Source organism: Canis aureus, chromosome 26, assembly GCF_053574225.1.
Source record: "Canis aureus isolate CA01 chromosome 26, VMU_Caureus_v.1.0, whole genome shotgun sequence".
Taxonomy (NCBI): Eukaryota; Metazoa; Chordata; class Mammalia; order Carnivora; family Canidae; genus Canis; species Canis aureus.
In genome coordinates this window covers 30,736,053-30,755,786 of record NC_135636.1, presented here as the reverse complement: position 1 = coordinate 30,755,786, position 19,734 = coordinate 30,736,053, and the positions used below count along the sequence as shown (strand labels likewise).

The 19,734-nt window shown below is 54.3% G+C and overlaps 1 protein-coding gene across 5 annotated transcripts in view; it reads right to left on the bottom strand.

Annotated features, from left to right (window-relative positions):
- DLGAP4 (DLG associated protein 4) overlaps nucleotides 1-19,734 on the bottom strand; it is a 195,439-nt gene that overhangs the window by 64,500 nt on the left and 111,205 nt on the right. For 4 of the 5 annotated variants that reach the window (XR_013365209.1, XM_077873009.1, XM_077873008.1 and 1 more), the window contains 4 exons: nucleotides 18,067-18,305; nucleotides 15,176-15,290; nucleotides 12,486-12,536; nucleotides 9,486-9,726 (listed from right to left, as the gene is read on the bottom strand). Coding sequence is in view for 4 of the 5 variants with exons in the window: in XM_077873009.1 (XP_077729135.1) it covers nucleotides 9,486-9,726; nucleotides 12,486-12,536; nucleotides 15,176-15,290; nucleotides 18,067-18,305 (646 nt within the window). In the remaining variant the exon portion in view is untranslated. Of the gene's footprint in view, nucleotides 1-1,317; nucleotides 2,189-9,485; nucleotides 9,727-12,485; nucleotides 12,537-15,175; nucleotides 15,291-18,066; nucleotides 18,306-19,734 lie in introns of those variants that run through there. The other variant, XM_077873014.1, reaches the window with a different exon arrangement.

The window sequence follows — 19,734 nt, the reverse complement described above, 5'->3', positions numbered from 1 at the left end:
TTACCCTCTGTAGGTCCCTGGCTCTATGGGCCTCATCCATAAGACAAGGGTGCTACAACAGTTGATCTCTTCTCCTGCTCCGAAGTTCTAGGACATCCTAGGCTCCTTGACAGCAGACCTCCAACTGTGTGTGGAGCCTCTCCCGGCTGCTGTCTTTGTCTTTGTTTCCCCACTCTACGGGGAAGCAGGAAAAGCAGCAGAGGCTCACAGCCACAAACTGACTTTTTTCCCAAGTGCCACTGGCCATGCAGGGTCCACCCTCAAACAACAATGGGATGGAACATGGAAAATCCAACTGTCTCCCAGCACAGACATCCAGCTATGCACACCTGCCTATCTTTACAAACTAACAAAGAGAAACCAGGAATTGGCATAGATAAGGGACAGCTTGCTCCCTGCCCCGGTGGAAAGGCAGGTGTATTTCTGAAAAATCAGGTGGTAATGGAGCCAAGGGTAAAGAACTCTGGATGGGGTCCTGGGGCTGGACCCCTGTCCTAGCTCTGCCATCAACTAGCTGTGTACCCTGGGCAAGCTGCTTTCCCTCTGTGGGCTCAGTTTAAAGACACAGTGACACTTCACAAAGCATGCCTACAGACGTTTCATTTGATCTTCATGACAAATGGTGAGATTAGTACAATTATCCCCTTTTTACAAATGGAAAAACTGAGGCTTATAGAGGTTGAGGCTCTCACACAGCTTGAGGCTGGCAGAATGAAGGCCCAGAGTTCTTAGCCCATCAAAGGAAATACTCAAGTGTGTCAGATTAAGAACAACTCCTCTTTCCCCTCATCCTGACTGAGAGTCTCAGCAAGACCAAGGCAGCACAGTCCCTTGTTCACCTGCCCAGTCTGCTGGCCTGCAAAGTTCTGGCCACACACCCTACAGCCCAGCTGCCTAGGCGGCCGCACCCCCCTGCAAAATTTCATTACTCAAGTTGGCAAGAACGCAGCCCCCACCCCCAGCCGGGTCTAAATAAACGCCCAAGTGATATCACATCCTGCCAGCTCCAAAATAGCCCAGGCCTGCCCACAAGCGATCACAAAGTGCCAGGCCATGCAGGACCAAGCGGGCAGGACATCCAGCCCGTGGCACCCTCCACACACTCAAGCAACTAAAGCAGAAGCCTCAGAGCAAGAAGGCCCCCCCACTCCCACCTCTGCCAGACAGGCCTGGCCCCTCCCTCCTTGCCCCTTTGTTGGGAGGGTCCAGAGCCTCCTGCCCCAGCGCCAGCCCTAGCCCCAGCGCCAACCCCATGGAGCCTCGCCGCGGCCAGCCTGCGGGCGGACTCCGGCCAGACCCGGACACCCCACCACTCACATTGCTTCAAGAGCTCCAGACACAAAGCCATGAGGGCCGGAGGGGGTCAGAGACCCAGAGACCGGCAAAGACAGAAAAGGGGAAAGGGAGAGACAAGGGAGCAGAGAGCAGGGGAGACAGGGGGCAGGGGCAGAGAAAGCAAGGGGGCCAAGAGCCCTGGGGAAAGGAGCAGGCTCAAAAGGGGGCCTTCAGCACAAGAGCCACTCAGTGGTGAGACCACTGAGGCAGATGTGAGGGCTGAGGCAGGGAGAGCAAAGCAGGGGAGCCCGACCCCCAGAAGCGGGGGGGGGGGGGGGGCACGGAGGCCTGAGCGAGAACAAGGAGCGACAGCCACAGAGACAAACCAAGGGAAAGCAGGGAGGGGTGAAGTCTGGGAGCTGGGAGCTTTAGGGGGTCCCGAGGAGAGAGACCCCAAGGGATCTCCGAGGTCCCAGCGCGAATGGGGGGCCCCGCGGGGGAAAACCCCGAGGAAATGAGGGCTAAGAGAGGGGCAAGACCACAGGGATTTGAGGATACAGATGGAAGGGAGGACCCCCCACAGGCTGTGCGGAAGCCCTGAGGGGCGACGTGAGGGAGTGCCGGGGTGTTGAAGGCAAGGCCCCCAAAGACGTGGGGGCGCCGTGAGGGGGAGTCCCGAGGGCCCGGGCCGCCCAGAAAAGGAGGCTCTGAGGGATGAGAGGAGCGCTTGGAGGGGGACCCGAGATCGGGGAGCGAGGGAGGGGCTGAGGCACCGCGAGGGCAGAGACAAAGAGACAGCGAGCCGGGGAGAGACAAAGCGGACGGAGCGGGGAGACCAGCCCGAAGGCTGGCAGCCGGACAGAAGGACGGAAGCGCGAGCGGGCGGGGGGACGAACGGACGGACAGACGGGGAGGAGGGCGGGGGCAGGGCCGGGCGGGGGCGGCGCCCGTCTCCTCGCGGGGCCGCGGCTGCTCCGGGCGGCGCTGGGCGGGCCCCAGCCGTCCGGGCTGAGGAGGCGGCGGCGACGGCGTGGACCGGACAGACGGACGGAGTGACGGACGAGGCTGGCGGCAGCTGCGGCCAGCGGCGGGCACTCACCCTCCTCCCTCACGCGGCCCGGCCCGAGGCTCCGGTTTTGTACGCCCGAGGGGCGGGGCCTCCGTGTTAAAGCCCCGCGCCGGCCCCGCCCTGCCCCGCCCCCCGCGTCAGCCGCGCGCGCGCGCCTCCCGGGACTCCCGGGGCGGGCGGGGACGCGCGCAGCCCGCTCGGCACGTGGCCCGGCGCGCGCGCGCGGTTAGGCCGGGTGCGCAGGCGCTCGGCGCGCTCCGGGGCCCACGCCCAGGCCGACCGACCGGGAGAGGGAGCGCGCGCCCACGTCGGCACGCGCATGCCTGAGCCCCGGGGCTCCGCCCCTCGAGCCGCCCCGCCAAACCGGTTCCAGCTGGAAAGGGACGCATGCTCCGTAGCGGGGCGGAGCGGAGCGGGTTCGCTCTAGTTCGCCGTGGCGACCCCTCGCTGTCACCGCGGGAAACTGAGGGCCACAACAAGGAACCTGAGCTGGTCTTCTCAACGCTGCAGGGTCCAATTAGGCCTCAATTCTCGCGGCGCCCCCAGGTCCCCATTTCTCTTGTTGAGCCCCCCACTCGTCTCGTCCTGGCCTCCCCTCTCCAGGCTGTCCTTACAGGAGGTCTCCCTTGCAGGCCCCACTGTCCCTGTCCTGCCTTGCTGGGTGATTGAGGCACGTCCCTTGCCTTCTCTGCGCATCTCTTTAATAAACGTAAAATGACGAAGGGAATCCTAATAAGTGTTTCTGATACCATTGTAGCGATTTTTGTATAAAAGCATAATAATGACAAAAGAAGATGAGGATTATTGGGCCATTTTGATCCCAGCCACGGTGCTAAGCACTTTCAAAGTATTAACTTAGTCTGTCCTACTCATCGTCACGGTGCTCCACCCGTGCTATTCACGTAGCATTCATCTTTAAATTGACTTAGAAAAATTCGAGAAACTCCTAAGGACGAGCCAGGCTCAGTCTTGCTCGGGCCCAGCCACACGGAACCCTGCTCCAAGGCGCCAGGCATCCTCCGGCTCAGGACTCCTCCCTGCGAGGCATACCTCCACGGCTTCCTCCAAGGCTTTGCTTAAGTATGTTTCTCAACCAGGTCTACCCTATCCTGTTTGTGCTGCAAACACCCTTCCCCTTGCTCTGGGCTATTTTCCAATGAACCATATGCTTATATGTGTTGTTTATCATTCTGTCTGCTTCCCCCACCCCAACAGAATGTCCTTTCCATGAAAGCGGGGGTGGGTGGGTGGGGTGTTCTGTTTTGATCACTGTTGTGTCCCTGGTGAGCACGGCCTGGCCCACTGTAGGTGATCAATAAACATCTATCTAGTGAAAGAGCAGCCTGATTGCAAGGCTCATGTTCTTAACCACTACTTAGTGGGAGCTCCCTGGTTCCATCTAAGCATCTTTGTCTCTCCTCCTTTGGAGTGACCTCTTTACCCCTAAGGGTGTAAGAAATGCCTCTAGTTCAAGAAACTCAATCCTGGCTTCATAACCTGCCCATCAATCTTTAAGCCCAGTCACTATTTCCCCCAGAAGGCTCAATGGATCTGACAAAAAAACAGGATTTAGAAGGGTAATGATTTGTGCACTGAGCTCACAGTAGGCACTCGATTAACCAGGAATGTTCTGGACCAAGGTTTGGTAGAGCCCTTGGAGGAAGCCTGCCTTCTGCTAAGCGCCTTCTGTGCAGAGGTACGGCAACAGGGAATTCTGACCCCTCTTCACTCACTCCAGGAAGGCCTCCTGGATCCTCTCGTTACTCTCTGACTTTATGGCCCCTGCTCAGGCCTCACTGCTTTGCCTGGATCTCCAATCCATCCTGGCCAGCTTGCCACATAATTTTCCCTAAAACTCTTGTAACCATGTCACGCCTCTACCAGGATTCCGGATGGCTCCCCTGCCCATGGGATAATGGGAAACTCAAGGCTTAGGAGTCAGGGAGACCCAGATGGGAAACAGCAACTTGACCTACTAACTGGGTGACCTTGATCTGACACTCACCTTCTCTAGGCTGTAGTTTCTTTGAAAGAGTTCTGTACAAGAGTATATGCATATGTACAAAAGGTTAAACTGGGATAACTCAGGAATATCAGATATGTGTAAATATTGTGACCATGCTGATATCACCAGTCAATGGTGGCCCACTTCTCTACTTAACTAAGTCTCAGTCCTGGGCTGCAGGGATCAGAAATGACATAGGAGTGAAGTCTATTTGCAATCTCTGGACATGATGGTCTTTGAGGTTCCTCTCAGTCCTGACACTCTGGTAACTGAAGTGTTTGATATGACAGGAGCTGTAGGGTAATAATCAGAGATTGTGGAAGGCTAGGCCTGGGGGAGGGTTTTGGAGGGGACAAGGCTGACCAAACGGTTGACTGCTTATTGGAATTTTGTCAGCCTCCCTTCCTTTGTGGAGGAGGGAGTGTATCAGAGGAGAAACTGGGAACATTGTGAGGGAGAGTGCAGAGAACAAAGAAGGGATTCAGAAGGTGACTTGGACAGGAGGTATTTGGACAGGGAAGGGGGTCTCCAAATTCAAGCTTCACAACACTGATGGAGAATGTGAGGCATAGGTAGGGGCAGAACCCACCCGGAGTGAGACAGGAGAGAGGAAACTAGATCTCAGGGCTCCTGAGCAAGGAACAAGGGTGTATCCCAAGCAGGGAATCTATCCTCACTTAGCCTAGAGCTTCAAGCACTGGCACAGGGAGTGCGCCCAAGTGTGTGTAACCTGGTGTGTGTGTATATGCATGTGTAAACACACACACGGAAACATGTGCTGATGCAGAGGGCACAGCTGGCAGGAGCTGCGGGGCAGGGGTGGGGGAGTGCCACCCAGGGCCCCTGGGTGAGGCCATAGCCTCCCTTATGGTTCAGAGGGCGTGGGAGAGACACAGAAGGGGAGGCTAGGGAGGGAGGATGTATAGAAACGGGGAGGGGAGGAAGTGGGGGGGCATATAGGGGAGAACAGGGTTAGGGGCCACAAAGGGAAGGCAGAGAAGGTGGGCAGGGGAAGCTGGTGGGAAGGAGGGCAGGGGAAGCTGGGAGAAAGGGAGGCAGGAGAGGAGAATGAGTGCTAATGGGAGCTGGGCAAGGAAGAGAGGGGAGGGAGTGGGAGGCAGTCTTCTTTGTTCTTTCTTCTTTTCTTTCCCAGAGGGTGAGAGGAGGTAGGGTGGGGCTGACTGTGGGGTGATGGCATCCCTGTGGCCCCTTCTGGCTGGGTCCTTTGGCTGGGAGGGGCACATATATAGAGCCAGGCTGCTGCTTCCCCCACCACCCTAGCTGGAGCGGACCCAGCCTGCCAGTCACCTGCCAGAGCTATTTCTGGAATGTGGAATCTGGGTCAGAAAGGGGGAGGGAGAGAGAGAGGAGTGGTGGCAGCGAGACTGGCAGCAGGGAAGCTGGTGAGCTCAAAGTGGGTGGGTGGGCAGCTCTATGCTCTGCCCACAGCTGCTCCTGGGGGGGGGAGGGCTCCCCTTCCAGGCTCTCACTGCCTCAGTTACCACTCCTCGCCCACATCCACCTACCTGCCTGCCAGAGTACATCCCGTGCCCATGTGAGAGGGACAAAGAGCTCTGATGCCCCTCAGCAATGGGTGGTGGTGGTACTCAGAACAGCCCTAGGCGAGTGTGTCTACAAGGGGCCTGGACTTCTTTCTCACTTCCTGGAGACAGAGCAGAGGAGAGGAGGCCACCTTCTGAGCAGGGGTGATCCTTGTGGGCAAATAGTGGCTGAAATAGGGTGGGTCTGTGTGTTGGTGTCGGTGTGGGTCTATATGGAGGGAGGTGATTGTGGGCAGAATTGCCATGTACGGATGTGCAAATTTTATACTGATTAAAGATGCCACATATAAGGCGGGTACTGTTTACAACATAGACATAATTGAATTACATACTAATCATGACAAATTTGTGGCAGATGGCAGTAAAAGACCTTATTCAAATAAAAATTACACATCATGACAATTTTTCAACAGATGGCAATTAAGTGTCTTGAGGGGGGAGTGCCCTTTTCTAACCCTGCGCAAAGGAACCGTATGGACCAGCTGCAGCACTGGGCACAGATTTGGAAATCTGGTGGCCCTGATTTTCCCTGTGAGGCAGGTGGGTTTACCTGCTGAGCATGAAGGGATCGGAGGGTGGAGGAGAGATGAGCAAGTATGTAGTGGTCCCTGTGGAGATCTGAGGGAGAGCTGATCTGGGAAGTGTCAGGGGTGAAATTTTTTGGTGGCTCTAATCTGCTAGAGGCATGATTTCCTCCTGGGTGTGGAGGTGGCATGAGTCTTGAAAGAAACACACATGTATGTGACTGTGATGCAGGTGTATGTAGAGATTAGGCATAAATGTGCACATGTGAGACTATCAGTGTACATGTATTTTTATAACTTTTCATGTCATACAGAGGGGTCTTGAGGATAGGTGTATTGATTGTTTTTTAAACTTTTTATTTATTTGAGAGAGAGCGAGAGAGAATGCACATGCACCAGCATGGGGATGGGTAGAAGAGGAGGGAGAGAATCTTAAGCAGACTCTGTGCTGAGTGCAAAGCCTCACACAGGGCTCAGTCTCATAACCCTGATATCACAACCCGAGCTAAGACAAAGAGTTAAATGCTTAATGAATTGAGCCACGCAGGTACCCTGGAGAAGTGTATTTTCTATATGAGAGGAACATGAATAAATGTGGTCAATAGAGTGGACCACAGTAGATTCAGTTACTGACCCTATAATTTTTTACCCCTCCTTGTACCCACACCATTGCCATAAAAATACAGTTTCTTACACCAGTTAGGAGGATACCTCTCCATCCTGTCTTTGAGCCCAGTCATATGATTTCCTCCAGCCAACAGAATTTTAGCAGAGAGTATGGAAGTAGGAGACTTGAAATGTGCTTGTATAACTAGGTTGGCTCTCTTGTGCTTCTGCCATCATCATGAGAACATGCCCTGGTTGGGTCATTGATCCCAGAAGGACCCTTAGTTCTAGGAGGATGAGAGAGGTATGGGACAGAACTGTTCTAGCTGACCCACAAATTTGGGAGCAAGAAATAAGTGTTAATTGTTGTATTACGCTAATTTTATGGTTGTCTGTCATGTAGCACTATTGTGGCAACAGCTGATCAATAAGGAGCCCAAGCAGTTCTGGGATATGTAGCCCATGTCCCATCCTTAGTCTATTCATGAGGAATTGGGTTTGGGGAAGATTACAGAATGAAGAAAATTGTGGGCATGCTGTATGTCCCCCCAGACCCACCTCAAGCTTAGAGAACTGACCATGGGCCTGATGATACCGGGAATCTGACCCTTTACCTGAGGCTCCTAGAGAACTGTAGGTAGCTGGGAGAGCCTAGCAGGGATCCCCTGGATTTGGAGGCCCTAGAACCAGGCCTCAGCATCTGCTAGGAGACCTCTAAAGCAGAAAGACTGGCAGGGTTACCCATGACTGCAGGGCTAGAAGAAAGGCCATAGCAGACAAGCCCATACTTTCAGAATTCCACATGGCAAGGCCTCCTTTTCACACAGATAGAGTGGGAGTCAAGGAAGATAGTGGGGCTGGAGTTGTCATCAGAGGATTTTGCCCAAGATGCCTGCATGGCAGGGCCAGGTCCCCTAGCAAAGAGAAGTTGAGGGTTAGGGTTAGGATTAGGGTTAGGGTCAGGAGGGGGACAAGATGGAGATGCTGTGGGGGGAAATAAGAAGCAGTGGGCTGGGGTCGGGGGGACTGCCCCAGCCAGGGAAGGAGGCACTCCAAGGGTCCCGCAGAACAGAAGAAACTTCAAAAGCACCACTTAGCAGAAAGATCCACTATATGGCATCTGTCATACAGAGAGTCCTGACACCAGATAACACCTGTCCTGGCTACCTTCCCCTGCCCCCCGAAGGGACCAGAAACAGCCACTAGTGAACAAGGAACAGAGACAACAATGACCACCACGCCCAGCTCCCTACTGTGGGCTTCATAGTCCGAGTCAGTCCCTACCTGCAGAAGCATGAGATTTGAGGTTGATAAGGCTGAAGCTTTGCAGTGAGGCCAGACTGGACTCTTAATACCTGAAAATGAGGCTATTCCTTAAGGTCTAAAAGTGACTGGAAAAAGCTCAGGGATCTGCCCAGATATTACCCAGGGTTTGAAAGGCAATAGTGAAAGTCATTTCTTGCTCTGCCCCCTGCAAAGACAAGTTCCTTCAATAAATTAATTTCCTGTGTATAGAATATACATAGGATTCAAGTTCATTTATTTACATTGAACACCAATTGAGCACTGGAAACGTGTCTATATTCCTACAACAATCCAATCCCAACTGCTTTTGATTGCCAGGAAAGTCAGAGTCAAATCTGAGAACCAAGAATAACAGATCCCACCGCATGTAAGGCCCTGCCTGAACATCCCCTACACACAGTAACTTATTTTGTCTCCCCAAGAACTCTCTGGGGTCTGTCTTAGGCCTCAGTTTACAGGTGAGGAAACTGAGTCTCCAGGAGGAAAACTAGCTGGCCCTTGAGATCGAAGATCGAAGCTCTCTCTATTAAACCAGAAATTATCTAGGATGTTCCCTGGCCTTGGTTTTCATGGCTTGCCCTGTGACGCAGCGTTCCCTTTTGCTCTGATCTTGCACAGACTGTCACCAGAGGACTTAGAACAAGTAGCATGAAGGACAGGTTGTCTCTGTGGATATGAGAGAAACCTGCAAACCCACCCTGCTGAGAAGTCTCAGTGCAGATACCATCTCTTCTCGGCAGGCAGGTTCTAACCCTCACCATAGGCTGACTTACTTGAACTAATCTAAACAGGGAGGGAGGGCTTCAGTAAACCCTGTTCACCAGGAGATGGCTGCTCTGAACCAGGGTCAGGAGAGTCAGGGGCAACCAAGTATCTCAAAGCCACAGGCCTCTCTGACCCCTTCAACCTTCTGCCAGTGATGACATCTGCCTCTGTGACCCCCATTTGAGCTCTAATCTGCCAGTCAGTGGGAAGTTCAGTTTCAAGGCCTCCTGCTTTTGCTCCTAACTATCCTTCCAAACCTGGCTAGCCCACCATGAATTCTTCCCCAGCATTCCCCGCATCTGATCCACCAGGAATGGTCCCTGGGGCCCCCTTGTGAAAAACAAAAACACCCCCCCCCCCATCTCAGTACTCACTTGGAAGCGTGCGACTGTTGCTGAGGCTGCCAGTGCTGGGCGGGGGGGAGAGGGACTGCAGGGAGACACTGTCCTCCTCTTGCGAGCAGCCCGCCTGGATGGCCCGCAGGTAGCTGTGGCTGCGGGAGCGGAAGTAGCTGGGCAGCGGCAAGTCCAGTGCCTCCGCAGCTGCAGATTCCGCTTCGCTGCAGGCAGACTCGCAGGCTGCCTCATACTGGTCGCTCAGATCTGCCTCCCGTACCTAGCCAGGCAAAGGTGGGCGTCAGAGGCCAGCAGTGCCCATTCTGGAGGGACAAGGTGCTCGGTGGTTGGTACAGTGGCAGGGCTGGAGAGTCTGAAGGACCTCCAGTCAGCTCACCCTTTCCTCCCATCTCACTCATGGTATGGGATGAGCAGATGGAGCCCTTAAGAAATATATGCAACCCCTGAGACTTCTCTGAACCTCAATTTTCCCAATATCTACAATACAGGAGAAACTATTAAGGATACTTAATGGATCTTGTGTGTCCATACTGATCAACTGATAGATCTTGAGGCCACATCTGAAGTCAGCCACAAAGAAGGCTATAATCAACTAGTAATGTCTACCTTGAATGTTGGAATGGGAGGAGGCAGTAAGTGTGCTAGATATTCACCATCTTATGGTCCAATTCCTTTATTTTCACAAGCAAAGAAACTGAGGGCCAGTGAGGAGAAGATGCTTGCCAGGCATACCCAGTGAGGAAGTGGCTGAATCAATAATCCAAGTATGAATTTAGGGAAGATTAATCTGGCCCTGGCATACAGAATGAATGTTGGGAAGGGAATCTAGAATGGAGGCAGAGGCCAGAGATGAAGCTGATATGTAGTCGTCTGGTGAGATTAGACAAAATTGGAATGAGGGTAGTGGCAGGGAGGATTGATTAGTAATGTCTGCCATGGGCAGTATGGAGAATGGTGACATGTATGCTATTTGCCATCTCACACCTAGTTCAGACCCATCTAGATGGCTTCTAAGTGTCTCTCTAGAGATGGCCATCCAAGATCCTACAAATCTGCAGTTGAGAGTGTGACCATTCAGGGACCCACCATAAATATACTCTCCCAGCGTTCTGTAAGGGTCTGTCTGACCCAGGTCTTAGGCCATGATGGTTACTGGAGACCACAGAGTATACGCTGAGGGGTCAGCGGGCAAAGGATGGACACTGAGTGGAGGTCCTGGGAGGAGGCCTGGGCAAGAAGGGAAGAGGCAGAAGCTGACTGAGCACTACATGGAGTGCTCTGCCCCGGGGCTGGCTGTGTGGCCTCCGACTATCACTATCCTCTGGGTCAGTGTTTTCTAACTAAATTAAACACCCACTGTCTGCCACTGCATCAGGTAAAATGACTAGATGGATCATCACCCAATGTGGAGCATATGTTTGGAAAGGTCTAAATTTGCGATGTCCAATATGGTAGCAACTAACCATGTGTGGCTATTTAGTGTTTAAATTAATTGGAATTAAATGAAAGTTTCAGTTCCTTAGCCACACTAGCTGCATTTCACTTGCTCATGCTACCTTAAGGGACAGCGTGTATTCTAGAACATTCCATCTTCACAGAATGCCCTGTCGGATAACACTGATAAATTAAAATGTAGGCCATGTGGCACACCCAAAGTTCATTTGGAGTGGGTTTTAAAAAGACAGGTGTTTATTCTCCACAGCTGTAACCTGAAATACACCAAGAGGCCCCTGTGATTGCCAAGGGCAATGAGGTCTTGCTTTGGGATTGCGGGCATGGCACAGTTCTGGAACTAGACTGGTAAAGTTTCAACCCCGAGTCTATCATTTCTTTGCAATATGAGTGCAGGCAAGTCACTTAACTGCTCTGTGCTCAGTTTCCCCATCTATAAAATAGGGGTAATTACAGAGCACATTTCATAGGCTTGTTGTCAAGATTAAATAAGATAATTTATATCACATGCTTAGGATACTGTCAGGAGAGTAACTGGTGACCTGTCCCTATTATTATAGGAAGCTCTATGGGGTGAGTGCAAGGATTAGTAAGGATTGGTTAAGATGCTCCCAAGCTCTGGAGGTTAGGCCAGCTGGTCAGGGCTGTTGGTGTGTGTATCACTGAGGACATATGTATAGAGAACACCCTGGAATTTCATATGTTAACACATGACACACATCCTTACCACAGGTCTGTGGAAGTTAGGGGAGGAAGAGGTCACCTGGCCCACAGTGGGCTCCCCAAAGACCCTCTGGAATAATGTGCTTGAGAAGAACTATGACATGAACGTGGGAGGTACGTGAAGCATCCACAATTAGAATCAGGAGTTGAGGGGCCGGTCCCAGTTTTGCCCCTTGGACAGGTTCCTTGTCCACTCCTGGCCACAATGAGGGGATGAGCTTGGAGCATCTTTCAGCCTCTCCTTCTGGTCTTGGAGCTGGAACCTGGGGAGAAGGAGGGCCACTTCCAGGGGCAGGAGGGTGTGCATAGGGAGGGGGCAGGCACCCTTAGGGTAGCCAGGCAGTATGCCAGGACTAGCTCCATCCCCACCAAGTTTTGTAAAATTGAAACATCCCTGAATTCATGCCAACACCCCAATACCTTAAAGGTCTCTGTGGAGCCCATAAAAGGAGACAAGTTAGGGGATCTGGGGTCTGAGACCCAAGGCCCAAACCACCAGCCCAAATAAACAGTCTAAATAAAACTAGCTAGAAGACTCTCAGGGTATGCTTTCCCTTATCCTGGGATTATTGCTTGCCCCATCCATAGGGCCTAGCCCATTTTCCCCCCCGTTTTTGAGAGGAAGAAACTGAGACACAGAAAAGTGAAGTGAAAGAAGGGTCAGTGAGTGGAAGGTGAGGGCAGAGCATGAGACTCGACTCCATGCTCACCAAAGGTAGCTTTCCTGCTGCCGGCTATGCTTGCACCCGCCTGGGCCAGGGGCTAGGACCATTCAGATGCCAGGCCTCAGACCTAGCCCTGGACTCTGGAATTGGGGTACAAGAGAATGGCAAACATACTGACCTGCTGCTCATGGCCAAACAATTGGGGGATCAGGGAGGCCTGTCCAAAAATCTGCAGGAAAGAGAGGGGGGACAGTTATGGGGAGACCAAGGCTGGGGGCTGGGGTAGGGTATTCAGACTCAGTTGCAAGAGAACTAGCGGCTGGCTGGTTTAACCTCCTCCCCAGACTGGCTGAGGCCCAGGTGCTAGGAGGTCTTATTTAGCTTCCTCCAGTAATCCAGGAAGGCTTACTCCTTCTGAGGATTTGCAATTTGTTCTTTACACATCTTTCTTCTGGTCTGGCCCCTGGAAGATGCCCTGTCTGCTGCCTCTCACCCAGGCAGGCAGCACCCCACCCCCACCCCAGATCTCCAGATTAAGCACAGAGCCCAGAGCCTTCTCTTCCCTGGTCAGGGCCAATATAGTCCAGTGCCTGGTGGGAGGCGAGCTCCTTCTGGCAGAAGTCAAAGCCTCAGAGACACAGTCAGAGCTAGGACATCTCTGACTCTAGGGCCACATATGTGGCTTGGGTTACTCAAGCTTCTAGGGGTGAGGGTCTGAGGGCTCAGAGGACCCTGGACTAGGAGACAGCTGGACTGGGCAGAGGATAATGGCAGAGACCTGCTGGGGTCCTCAGGGTGGCTGACTCCACGTGCCCTTTGGTGTGGCCAAAGGACAAAAGTGTTCCAGATGCCAGGCCAGGCAAAGGTGAAGATGGGTTGTGTGAGAGAAAAAGACTCAGAGAGAAACATAGATGTGGGACCTGCTAGAGGGAGTCAGAAGAATGTGAATGAGAGGAGAGAAAAACAGAAGGAGACAGAAACAGGAAGACAGAGACAAGAAAACAAGGTACGATGGCGGACACAGGGAGGAAAGCCATCCATTCAGTGAACACCTGTGTCCTGTGCCGAGGACAAGGAAGCCATGGGGAACTGCACAGCAAGGTCCCCTCCTGCAGGGAGCTCCCAGTCTTAAGAATAAGACAGGCAGCAAGTAAATAAACAGATATAATTTCAGATAGTGCTGGTGCTGGGTAAGGGAACGGTGTCCTGGGGGCTCCTTTAGAGGAGTGATAGGGCAGGTTCCCCTGAGGTGACATTTGAGCCAAGACAGAGGGAGGCAGAGAAGCAGCAGCTGAGCAAAGATTTGAAAGAGGGGTGCTCCTGGGAGAGGAAACAGCAAATGCAGAGCTGGGGACAGGTGTGTGAGGTGTGTGAGGAGCAGAAAGGAGGCCAGTGTGGTTGGAGCTGGACAGGTGACAGAGCAAGTCTGAGATCCTGTGTGAGAGGGAGGCAGAGCCACACACAGCTGAGTAAGGAGTCTGGCTTTCACTGGGGGCAGGCGGGAGCCCCAGAGGGTTTGGAGCAGGGATGTAGTGTGATCTGCCTTACATCCTTCACAAGCTCCCTCTGGCCGTCAGGAACAGAGTGCAGGTGGCAGGCCTGGAGGCCAGGAGACTTGATGCGGCCTGCATGAGGGTGGCAGGGATAGAGTCCCATGGTGGGGGTGCTCTAGTCCTCCCACATCAGAGGTCAGTCTCTTTGGTCTGGGAATGTCAGTGCTGAGGGCAGGAGTCTGGGGGCTCAGTGAGCGGGCGGGGGGGGGGGGCGGGGGGAATGCCCTGGCCGGGCCAGGAACAGTGGAGTGGCAAGGGGCTCAGATCCCAAAGCCTTCCAGGTCTAAGTGGTGCGTTAGCCCAGGTCATGGGGCTGCACTCAGTGGGACTTGCCCAGAGAGGAGGCTGAGTGTGCACCTGGCACCTCCACTGCCCCACTCTGCTACTCCTAGCAGCTGTTGCCCTCTTTGGGCCTCATCTCCCCATCCACACCATGGGGGGAGCCCTCAAAACTTGGCTGGTCCTCCCTCTGCAAACCCTACAGTACTATGCATATGGCAGGGGCTGGGGTCCAGGTGTAGGTCCGACAGCCCTGGATCTCTGCCCAGCTCTGCCTCCTCCTTGCGGTGTGATCTCACCTATCTGAGCCTCAATTTCCTCATCTGTGAAATAGGGATATAAATAATCAGTACACCCACCCCCGAGCGTGGCTGTGAGGGTTCAAGGAGCTGGGGGTGAAGAGAATGAAAAGTGCAGCACAGCTTGTTTATTTGCTATCTGGTGCCTGGGCCCTGAAAGTCCAACTTTCCACTGAGCCTGTTGGACGTGGAGGTGCAGAGTGGAGAAGCAACTTACCCAAGGTCACACAGCAAGATAACAATAATAACCGTAAAGTTAGCTGCCCTTTGCTGAGAACACTACATTCCTATCTCATCAATCCCTCACAACCCTCTGAAATAGGAATTATCACCCTTCTTCGTAAATCAGGAAACTGAGGCTCAGGGAGGGGTGACTTGTCCCGAGTTCATACTCTCAGTGACAAGACTGGGACTCAAGCTCAGGTCTCCTGAGTTCCTCAGGAACTCCTCATGCCATCTTCAGGCTCCTGGGTCCCAAAGCAGTGGTGTGGCCCCTCCTTTGGGCCCTCAGCTCAGGCCATGCCATGTCACGCCCTATGACTGCTCTCCAGCCACCACAGGACAGTCGGTGTGGCAAGATATATACATACAGGCAGCCATGGAAACAAAGACCAAACAGAAGCACAGTGCAGACATCTGGGGACCGCTGGGCAGGGGCAGGGGCTGGATGTCTGTATTCCTGAGTGGGAGCTAGGGCTTCCAAGCCCACTGACCTTCTGGCTACCCGCCACCCTCACCTGGCTGATGCAGCTGGAGTCGTTGAGGCTGTCGCTGACGGGGTTGTAGTCCTCCTCCCAGCTCGGACACTTGGAGGGTAGCAGCATGTCCACTGAATCCAGGCGGTCCAGACTCCTGGTGAGGGTGGGGAGCAGACAGGGCTCAGCCCACCCACTGTTCAGCCTGGGTAACTGAGGCCCAGAGGGGGAAAGACTGGCCAAGGTCATCCAGTGGCAGAGGGGAAAATGGAAGTCACTGCCAACCTGTGTAGTGTTGCGGGGGCGGGGGGGGGTGATGTAAAGGGTGGCGGGGGCGGGCAGGTCGGGGGCCTTGAGCAGGGGGAGAGCTCAGAGGCTTGAATCTGGGGGGTGCTGGTGATCCTTACTTGTTTTGTCTACTATAGCCACGAGGTGGCAGCAAAAGCTCACTTTTGACGGTTTCAAACCAAGCCAGCACAATTCTACAGCCCCTTCCCCTACAGGTCTGGAGAAATTCCAGGAGGGGGACAGAGGCGGTAGGTCAAGGCTCACAGCCTTGATCTCTGGCTTGAGCTCCCCAAAGAGCATCAGTTTCAACACGATATCCCGGTGGCTTCCAAGAGGCCCCCAAAGACTCACCACTTCATCTCACGGTCCCTGCTCTTCAATTTGCCTCACATCTACCTGACCCTGGGTTTCTCCCTCACCCCTGCTCTGGGGTTAAGATCCAAGCACCCAACAGCTCAGGCCTTGATGTAGATGGGCTGGGATGGGACTGGAGCTTCCTCACTGAGTGACCCTGGGTAAGTCATGACCTGTGCCTGTGTCTGTTTCCTCACCTATAAAGTGGGGGTGATATTGTGCCTGCCTGCTTGGTGCTGTGATGAGGAGGATTCAGTAACGCATGCTAAAGTGCACTACAGCAGGCACAGAGCCCAGAGTGCAGCAAGTGCTAACAGATGGCGCCCATTACTATTACTACTATTATTATTTATTCCTTCTCATTCAAGGTCTGGGCCTAGGTCCTGTGCTCTGCTCCCACCTCAGTGCCCACTGGTCATTCATGGAAATGTTGGATCCTAGGACTAGAAGGGGTCTCAGAAATCATTCAGCTTAGCCCCTTCACTTAAAGATGGGGAAACTGAGGCTCAGATTGGGTCAGACCTGGGACTCACCAGTGGTGTCCTACATTCCCACCTTGGGGCCATTCCCTGCCTCCTGTCCTATTGTGCATCCCTTAAGCAAATTCCTGTGGCAAGGAGACTCTGGCGTTCTCTGAGTACACTGCTCCTCCCTGCCCCTCCGTGCCTCGGTGCTCTATCACTTTCCCTGCTCTCCTCCCTCTGTAGCAGTCCTCCCGGACCCCCTCCTCCCAGAAGCCTCGGCTCTTGGCCCCAGTAGTTGAAGAACTAGGACTAAGTTTGTTTCCCTTAACTCTTCTTTTTGTTTCTTACTTGCTTTTTCCTCAAAGGACTTTGAACTCCTCCTACTAAGTTTTACCTGTTTTGTACTTGATGATGGGCTTTCTATAACTTTTTTCCCCCCTCATTCTTTTCTGTTCTGATCCCCATGGTGACTTCTGCATGTGAAAGCCTCACCTTTCTCTAACATTTTGCTTTTTAAATATTTTTATTTATTTGAGAGAGAGCAGAGAGGACAAGCAGGAAGGGCAGGGACAGATGGGCAGAGGGAGAAGCAGATTCTTCGCTGAGCAGGGAGCCCCATGCAGGGCTTGATCCCGGGACCCCAGGATCATGATCTGATGACCTAAGCCAAAAGCTGAACCTTAATGGACTTTCTCTAACATTTTAATTGTTGCTTTCTGGGTGCATGCATCTCATTTGTTCATATTTTCATTAACTCTTCCAACTCTTAAAGCAACAGGATAGGGCTGAATGGTGGAATTTCAGGCAGGGTGATGGCCCAGGTCTATCTCCCTTTGACTTCTGGACATCCTCCTCCCTGGTCTTGGAGCTCACCACAGCGATCAATTACAGGGGCATCCTAGAGCAGGGTCTGGCCTTCTGGGATGTACCTTGCTAGTACAAATGGTGGGTTCACTAGGGGCAGGGTTCTCCTAACCTGAAGATGAGGGTTCCCTGGCCCGTTCCCGTGTGGAAGTGGAACTCATCTGGTGATGTGGCTCCTGTGGGCGGGGCCAGTCACTCTAGAGAGACTCTCCTTATCCTTTACCAAAGGATGAGGCTCACCAGTGATCAGGACTTAACTGTGGGGGGCTTATGGAGTGGTTCACCAAATGGCGGGGCTCTCCGGAGTCAACTCGTCAAATGAAGGGGTCAACCTAAGGACGTGGATCTCGGGAAGGAAGCTAACTAAAGTCGAGTTTACCTAGGGGGCCTGGATCTTTGGGAGCCCGGGTTCACCTGGATCTGAGGCTGTAGGGCAGGATTCATCTATGGGGCGGGGCTTCCCTAGGGGGCCATAGGGAAGGAAAGTGCGGTTCCCAGGGGTGGGACACACCTGTGAGGAGCTCGTCTAGGGACTAGCCTTGCTAGTGAGCGGAGGCTGAGAGCGGAGGAGGCTTTCCCAGGGGAGAGCTCACGCGCAGCGGGACGGGGAGGTGTCCAACCGGGCAGGTTAGCCTGTGGGCGGGGCTCCCAGCAGGCCAGGACTTCGGAGCCCTCCCGGGACCTGACTCGGACTTGGGAGCGGAGCGCCGGCGGGGGGCGGGGGTAGGTTAGTCTGCGGGCGGGGCTCCCAGGAGGCGGGACTCAGGAACCTCGGAGCCCTCCCGGGCCTGGACTCTGCCACCCGACCGGCCCTCCCGGGGGCGGAGCTCCGGGGGACGCAGGTTAGTCTGCGGGCGGGGCTCCCAGGAGGCGGGACTTCGGAGCGGCGCCCCCGGGGGCGGAGCTCCAGGGGGCAGGGCTAGCCTGCGGGCGGGGCTCTGGGAAGTGGGCGCGCGTGCTCACCTGCGGGGATTACTCTGCTCTCCCAGCGACTGCTGCGTGGCCCTCAGGTAGCTCTGGCGCCGTGCTGCCGTCTTGGGGGAGGGCTTGGGGCTGCCGCCGGACTCATCGCTGTCCTCGTCGCCCATGGCCTTGATGTAGCTGCCGCTGCGCATGCGCCTGCACGGGATGGGGCCCTCAGCCGCGGCGTCCGCCTCGCGCGGGGACAGCAGCGCGGTGCTCCACTCGCCGCCGCCGGGCACCTGCGGATGGGCGGACAGACCTCAGCGAGGGTGGGCAGGGGTGGCGGGCGGCGCTCACTGTCAGCGCGGAGCCAGCAGCCCAGCTAGGGGATGTGCCGCGGGCCCTGAAGCTCCCCCGCTCCCCACCTCGGAGGTTTCGGCCTTCCCTGCCGGGTACTGCCGTTGAAGTCACCCAGCAGCAGGAAGGATACTTGAGTTCCAGAGACGGCTCTGCTACAGCTTCACTGTGTGGCCTTAAGCAAATCCTTGCCTCTCCTCAGATTTCTCGATGGATCCCAAGCTGAGTGTGCCCCAGCAAAACAGCCCAGGCTGTAAGATCACAACGGTGTCCACTGCAGCTCCTTTTCTGAGCACCCACCGTGTTCCCGTCACTTCACCCTGCTCTGTTAGATGATGGCTTATGATCCCACTACACAGATGAGAACATCAGGCCAGACAGGTCCTCAGGCCTGGCACCAAGATCCTGTCCTAGGATAGGGGTGGGGGCAGAGAGGGCTGGTCAGGGGACACCTGCACATCAGTAGAGGGGTAGGGTCCTTGGAGTCAATCCATTCCTATGTCCCTTACTAGTGGGTAAGCCAAGGCACAGCGTGCAGCGAGGCTGGTGGGTGTCTGGCAGCCAGTTGGTGACCTGGAAAAAGGGCTGCTTTCTCATCAGACATGTATACAGAGTGGACATTCACCTCATGACGAAAGATTACACATCTTAGCACTTATAAGGTACCTCGGTCCAAGCACAGAGTGAACACACCTTGCCACATACACACATTTCAGAGAGCAAACGTACCTTTCCATACATACCATCTCACCAAGGACATACCCCACAGCAGCCACTTCATCTCATGCATGCCCCTCAACAAATATACCGTGTGAACACAGAGCATCCTCACAAACCACACCCCTCCTCACAAACACAGCAGCAGCCACTGTACTGCGGACACACTGCAGCACATCTCCACCACACTGTCTTTGCCTCGACACAGAGTGCACACCCTCGCAAGGTTCTACACACTTCGCCACAGATGCCCAGGTGACACACATTTCTCGGCGTACACAGCATTGCCATTCTTTACCACAGGCAAAATGCACACTCCCAACATCACCACACCTACACAGATCCACACCCTTCCAAGTGCACATACTGCCAGTGGCCAATTCTCAGCTGAGGGATGGTTCCTATCTGGGACTCCCCTCCTCCACCCCAGGACTCCAACCCCCCTCCCACCCCCCGAGCCAACTGCTCAGCCAGTCACTAGGGCCTGCACGTTCTACCTCCCAGACCATTTGCTCTCCATCTCCTTATCTCCACCTGTCCCTTGGGGAACATGGCCTTTGATATTCCTGCTTAAAACCTGTTGCATCCCCAGCATCGCCCCTGACCCACCTCCCATGACCCAATCAGGCAACATAAGCCCCAGGGCCTGCAGAG